At 44.0% G+C, this 6,942-nt stretch overlaps 1 protein-coding gene and 1 non-coding gene across 2 annotated transcripts in view; one reads left to right on the top strand and one right to left on the bottom strand.

Annotated features, from left to right (window-relative positions):
* RHOJ (ras homolog family member J) overlaps positions 1-2,516 on the bottom strand; it is a 68,370-nt gene extending 65,854 nt beyond the window's left edge. The window contains exon 1 of the mRNA XM_020809806.3: positions 819-2,516. Coding sequence (XP_020665465.3) covers positions 819-987 — 169 coding nt within the window. The 5' untranslated portion in view covers positions 988-2,516. The remainder of the gene's footprint in view (positions 1-818) is intronic.
* Positions 2,517-6,311: 3,795 nt separating this feature from the next.
* Positions 6,312-6,502, top strand: LOC140703583 (U2 spliceosomal RNA). Its single transcript, XR_012082904.2, has one exon. It is a non-coding gene; the product is annotated as a U2 spliceosomal RNA (small nuclear RNA).
* Positions 6,503-6,942: the final 440 nt, after the last annotated feature.

Below are 6,942 nucleotides of genomic sequence, written 5' to 3' on the forward strand. Positions count from 1 at the left end.
CTTCCTGTAACCTGCTTTACTGCCTGAGTCCTGTGTGAATCTGTGCCTCGCTGGTATAAATGTCAATAATGCCCAGCAGTATCTGGGTGGTTTACAGTTTAATTATGCAGGCTCCACATTGTCCCCAAAGCAAGCTGGGTACTCAGTTTACCGACCTCGGAAGGATGAGTAGTTGAGTCAACCTCTATCTGGGATGAAGCCTGGGTTGTGAGCAGAGTTTTGGCTTTTTAACCACTGTGCCATGAGGCTGACTTACTTTGTTCATACAAAGCCTGCCTTACTGGGAAGAACTGTTGTGGGTATGGCACATGGGGTTACAGTTCAATCATCCTGCACAGGTAGGTCCGACTACCTCATACTTAGGCCACTGCTAGGCTGTGGCATTCAGACAAGCAATGTGCTTACCACCAGGGTAATATCTGAGAGCTGATCTACATGTTACACAAAACAAGGCAATAATTCGAGTTCAGAACGATCCGACTTCAGACATGGAACCCTATTTTTGAATTCTCCCCCATAAACGTTTCCAAACGAAAAGAACCCGAACATAACTCTCTATGTGAAAGAAAATGGACATATCCCAGGTATCAACCCAACCTGGTCAATGAACGCGGAGCCATTTTACCTAGAAGGTTTAAAAATTCAATTACTCCCTTGCCATTTGTTTCAGTCCAGGATTTTACCACTTCCGCTGACCCCCTCATTACATTGAATGTGGAGATTGGCTCAGAAGGATTTGGTCGCGCATGCATGAGGTAATGAAGTGAGCAGCTGTACATGCCTTCAGTGAATGAGTTTTCAAAGAAGAGCGTTCTTACCTGCATAGTGGTCGAACACGGTAGGGACATACTCTTCCGGGAAAGCATCATTGGCGTAACTCATGAGTAGACAGGTCTTGCCAACAGCTCCATCACCAACCACGACACACTTCAGCATCTTCTTCACACTGCCGTCTGAACTAGTGGGCTCTCCATCCTTCCTGCTCATTCTTGCTTCTCCTGTTGTTTTTTCCTCTCTCTCCACCACACACTTCCAGGCAATCTTTTCAAGCACAGAAAGATCTGCAGCAGCTTGTTCTTCTTACCGGTTCCTTTTCCTAAACCAAGTTTTTGTCCTCGATGTCATGGAGCGGTGGAGGTTCACGAGATCATAACTTAGATTTGCAGGCTCTCCCCAGCCAGAGTTTCTCGAGCCACAGAGCAACATGTAAAGGAATAAATAGACGGCCGACACGCGTGTTGTTTGCCCGGGTCAGGAAATCTTCATCTTGGACGCAAGAGACTTTGGTATTTCACACGGCTTAAAAATAGAAGCAACACGAGAAGCAGAACGCCAGCTCCCTTCCTCTGGTTTGGCCTGAAAAATTGGGAATTCGTGCTACATCCACCCTATTCTCCACTTGCATTTCCAGAAAGGAGCCGCTGGAGTGAATGGAAGAGAGTTTTTAATTCTTCTCCTAGTTTTTTTAAAAAATGCAACCCCTTTATTTTCTCCAGCTTGCTGTATGTCAGGAAATCATGGGTTTCCTGCCGAATTCCATATTAGGATCAGTGAGGCTCGTGAAGAGCTGCAAACAATAGAAGCACTGTGTCTGTTTGTACTTTACAGGAACTTTGCCAGGACATAGAGGAAGAAAAACACTAGAGGTCTCACTGCAGGCTGAAGTTTGTAGGCTTCCTGCTCCAGAAGATTCGTCCTGAAAGCCATTTCTCTGGAGGTGTAGGATGATGGAGAGAATACAAGTAGTTTCTGCGTAGCTAAGGGGACTCTCAGTTCAGTATCTCCGTACTGGGAGGAAGCAGCTTGTACTGTACATATAAAAGAATCCTTGGGGGCACATATAAAAATAATGACTGCGTGCCGTCAAGTCAGTTCTGAATTAGGGTGACCCCCTTCCAAGGTTTTCTAGGTAGGGAATACATAGAAGTGGTTTCTCTTTCCCCACACCCTGGGATTGTGCAGCTGGCCCAAGGCTACACAGGCTGGCTCTACTCACAGGAGGCACAGTGGGGGATTGAACTGCCTACTTCTGGCTCTGCAACCAGATACAGTACCTAAAACACCGAGCTATCCAGGAATGCATATATATGATGCTAATCTGTATATGTGATAAATTAACTCTTGAGAGTGATTGGTAACATCTGGGAGACGTTGTTGCTTGTGATCACGATCCTTTATGAGCACTGTTGCTGGAAGTTTGAGTCTCTTCTGCTCAGACACTGTGGGGCAAATAACTGGCTGCCCAGTTGCCATCAATGGGTCAGAATCTCATGAGTCGGATCTGCTCCTTCACACACACACCACAGATGTGCTGTACTGTGTTAGAAACATCAGGGTATCCTCCTGCCAAGCCAGCTGCCCACACAAACCTCTGAACAAATGGCTTTTTGTAGGCAACTTCCAAAGAATGACTAGTTGTTCCACGGGGGAAATAAACTATGAAATTAGAGAACATTATTTTCACAGCTATGATTTTCATTGCACAATCTTTGCCAATTCTTCCACCTAATCCATGTTGTTCTTCCCCCCCCCAAGACTAGCGCTTCTGTTACCATACTCTATTTCAGTGGTTCCCCACCTTGGGTCCCCAGATGTTATTGGGCTGGAACTCCCGATACCCCTTTCGAGCAGCTGTGGTGAAGTCTTCTGGGAGTTTTAATCCAAGAACATCTGGGGGTCCAAGGTGGGGAACCCATGCTCTATTTACACCACTGGTAGGAAGCAAGACCCAAATGTATGTGTCTTATAAAGAGCAAGAGACAAAGTCAAGAGCATGTATTGAGCTTCACCCAAAGTTGACCAACTGCATGAAATTCTTTCAGGCAATGTGTGGTGGAGGTTGGTGAAGGTACCTCCCTTTTTTGATGCAGACCAATTGTATGATTAAGCACATGTCCAGGTCTGCAACCAGCACCTTATTAATCAATAGTTATTTGCTGCCAAAATGTATACAGTTTCCCTTATACAAGCATTCATCAGCAATAAGATTCTGGTCCTTATGTCATTATTCTTCAGACACATTTGTATCTCACACCAACTCAATTGTTTCCACATACAGGTATTTATCACTCCAAATAGTGAAAGTTATTTTCCCTAGGAAGCTGGGCTGAGGCTTTCTTTTTGTCTCCCCCACCACATGGCCTGGAGGTGGGGCCCAGGGGTGGGGATTTCTGCTTTAAATGAGCGTGTCCCAGGACCCTGGGCCTTTTTCCCTAGGAAGCTGGGCTGAGGCTGAAGGTCAGGTATGTTTGAATGGACATTTTGCTGAGTTTTTTTTCTGGGTTTTCTTTTTGTCTCCCCCACCACATGGCCTGGAGGTGGGGCCTAGGGGGTGGGGCTTTCTGCTTTAAATTCTCAAATTCTCTGATTCTATCTCTGGCCCAAATATGGTAAATAGGAAAGCCAATTAGATTTGCATACACCTGGGAGGCAGGAAAGTTCTAAGGGTTGGACCATACTTCAGCACTATTAAAGAGCAGGCCGGGTAGGTGAATTTCATGCAGTTGGTCAGCCATGGAAGGCAGCCCATCTAGGAGAAGGAAAACTTCAATTTCAAACCTCTGCTGCCTTGTGGCTATATCCACTCATGGAAAAGGCTTCAGGAGTTAACCTAGAGGCAAAATCTGGAGCTGGAGTCCCAAAGGCAATTCGTGTCGTTCTGCCAACTCCTGCGGCGTTGCTGGAATCAGTTGTATTGGCTCTTGCCTTTCCATTGGGCCATTTCAGCAATGTGGAGAGGGGGAATCTGCTGCTTGGGTAGCAGCCTATCCTCCATATTACTTTACCCAGGCTTCATGCTCTGGAGAGAACACTCCTCAATTCAGAGCATGTTACCATAGTCTCTCGAGACTGAAGGATGCCTATGAAGTGAAAGCTACACCCCAATACCAGAAGGATTGAAGCTAAACTGGAGCTACTGAAAATAGTTATGGCAGACAGATACAACATGGTTCTTTCCGTGCTGGAAATAAATTGTTAATTTTTGAATTTGGCTGATGCAGGTGGAGAATAATTTCCAGTTTGCTTGTGAGGAATTTACCAAAGTTCGTGCATTTATTCATTTTCAACACAGAAGTCACGTGAGGCTTTAAAAAAATTGTGAAAGCAAAACAGAATTCCCTTTCCTTGCTCTGAACAGGATCACCTGAGACCCTGGAAAAGTTACTTCTCCAAGTTCTCGCCAGCCTCCTTAAAAAGTAAATATACACTCCTTAACTTTTTTTGTGAGGAGGGGGCAGATCCCACTTTTTATAGAGTTAAATGGGTATCCATTTTCTAGGCATGCACGCCAACGGCACACATCACATTGACAAAAACTGGACGTGCGTGTTCGACCAGTGTTAACAATGCTGGCATTATTATTGCTATTGAGGCAGAAAGAAAACAGCTACCGCAGAACGGTCTTAAAATGTGCCAATTTTTGTCTACAATTTAATTGTGACTGTATTGAAGCACAAACTTTTGAACGATGTTATGAATCTCGTAACCCCACCATGCAGAGAAATCTCAAGGCAGGGCTGTTCTTAGGGCAGGTAAACTCAACGCTTGCCCTGAGCACAAATTCAAAGGGGGCACCAAACTCAGCTTAGTGACTCAGTGTTTGCTGGAATCAGCACACTACCTGTGGTGAGGTAGATTAAAAGAAGGTAATAAATTTGATGGGTGTTCTGGGTTTTTCGGGCTCTTTGGCCGTGTTCTGAAGGTTGTTCTTCCTGACGTTTCGCCACTCTCTGTGGCCGGCCTCTTCAGAGGACTGGAGTAGGAACTCTGTCCATGCTCTGTTGCTGACATTTTCCCCCAGGGCTCTGGAGGTGCTAAGGGTACTAACTACACTAATGACATTTAAAATGTACAGTGGACCCTTGATTTACAGACGGCTTGACTTACAGACTTTTTGAGTTACAGACTTCTCTGGCCGCAAAATTTAGGTTTGACTTGCAGACTGAGATTTGACTTACAGACCAGAAAAAAACCGAAATGGAACAAAAACGGCCTGTTACGGGATTAATCGGTTTTCAATGCACTGTAGGTCAATGGAGACTTGACCTACAGACTTTTTGACTTGAGAACCGCCTTCCAATACGGATTAAGTTCTCAAGTCAAGACCCCACTGTACTCTTTTCAAGTTGCTGTTATTCCTCCTAGATTTAAAAACAGCAGTATGTGGTTTTAGTTTGAGGTGGTATCACCAAACACTGTAAATACAGCAGATATTTTAAACGCAATGCTACACACATAAATAATAACTGTGTGCCATCAGATCAATTCTGACTGACTTATTTATTTATTAAAAATGTTTTTACCCTGCCTTTTCCCTTAAAAAGATGGCCTATGTCATTAAAAGACATTATTTAAAAGCTGAAAACAGTAAGTATGCAAATATTTTAAAAAATATTAAAAGAATCAAAAAACACTCCACTAAAAATGGTAAACAAATATGAATAGGTGTCCCACTGTTTTTTGGGGGGATTTTTAGTAGAGTTTCTTATGGTGTTTTAACTGTGATTATTGTGGTCCATAGGGTCACAAAGAGTCGGACACGACAAAACGACTAAATAACAACAAAATTGTGAAGTTTTAACTGTTGGTGTGTCACCTTGGGTCCCCTATGGGGAGAAGGTAGGCTGATAAACATAAATAAATAAACACAATTAGTCAAGTTATGTCGTGATTGGATTCTGGCCATAAAGACACATTTTCCTTTTCAAAAAATCAGGGCAACAAAATGAACTTGGAAACTTTAAAGTCGTGTAAACTTTTTTCATCCTGTGAATCTGGATGTCTTCAGGTCCTGCCGGGCATTTTCCTCATTTTCTCCTCTTCCTTCACAAGTTTGACAGCCCATGATTTGTGGCCCTGCGTCTTCCTTGCACGACTTTTTCTGCCCAGGCATCCTCCTTTCCGAAAGAGTCCCCAAAACCAACAACAATCTAACCAGCTTTGGTCAGAGAAAACATTTGAGTGACGTCTTCTTGCAGCCAAGAGGTTAAAAAATTTCCCCACAGAGATGAGAGGAAAGAAGGGTGGCGCTCATGCAAATCACCAACCAATGGCTAAGAGGGCAATCAGGCTGAGGCTGGGAGAAATTTCACAAAGCACAAAAAAATCCACCTTTCCCCCATGTTATATATATATTTTAAGACACGGCTTCTAAGGCGGAGAAAGAAAAGCATTTTCAGAGTGGATTTACGAGGAATTGCACACTCTGGTGCTTGTAATGTGACAGGAGAGGGCTGGAGTGTTGACTTGCTTTCAAAGACCTGGGTGCTACTCAGCCACCCAGTTCCCCTTGGCCCGGGACAAGAGAAAGCATGGCTTCTCAGCTTTATGGCTAAGATGATGTGTAGTATCTGTTCTTATCAGAGTAATGTCTGATAGCTTCTCCAAGTGAGGAGTAAGTATTACTTTTATTTTTGGAATGTGGAAGTTAAGTAAGGCTTGCTCTACTTTTTCTCCAGCATCAACCTGGTATTGCAGTATTTCTAGGAATGGTGCATTATTACTAGTTAAAAAAAGAGGGAAAGACTGGTATCACTAGAGGGTTGTAGAGTATAAGCTGTTCTGCTTCCTGCTGCGTTGGGAACCTCAGTGTCTTTGGGGATAGGTGAGCTGTGTAGTCTGTGAGCACCCCAGTCACAGTTGAATTGAACACACGTGATGATGATTGTTCCTAAGAGGTTTTAGCACATCTACAGTGGTGCCTCGCTTAACGATGATAATCTGTTCCAGGAAAATCGCCGTTAAGCGAAAACTTCGTAACGCGAAATAAAAAACCCCATTGAAACGCATTGAAACCCGTTCAATGCGTTCCAGTGGGGTAAAAACTCACCGTTCAGCAAAGATTCTTCATATGGCGGCCATTTTCACTGCCTGTATAGCGAGGAATCCGTCCCTAAACACAGCGGGGAGTCATCTTAATTACCCAGCGGCCATTTTGATACC

The sequence above is a fragment of the Pogona vitticeps genome, chromosome 1 (assembly GCF_051106095.1).
Source record: "Pogona vitticeps strain Pit_001003342236 chromosome 1, PviZW2.1, whole genome shotgun sequence".
Lineage (NCBI taxonomy): Eukaryota > Metazoa > Chordata > Lepidosauria > Squamata > Agamidae > Pogona > Pogona vitticeps.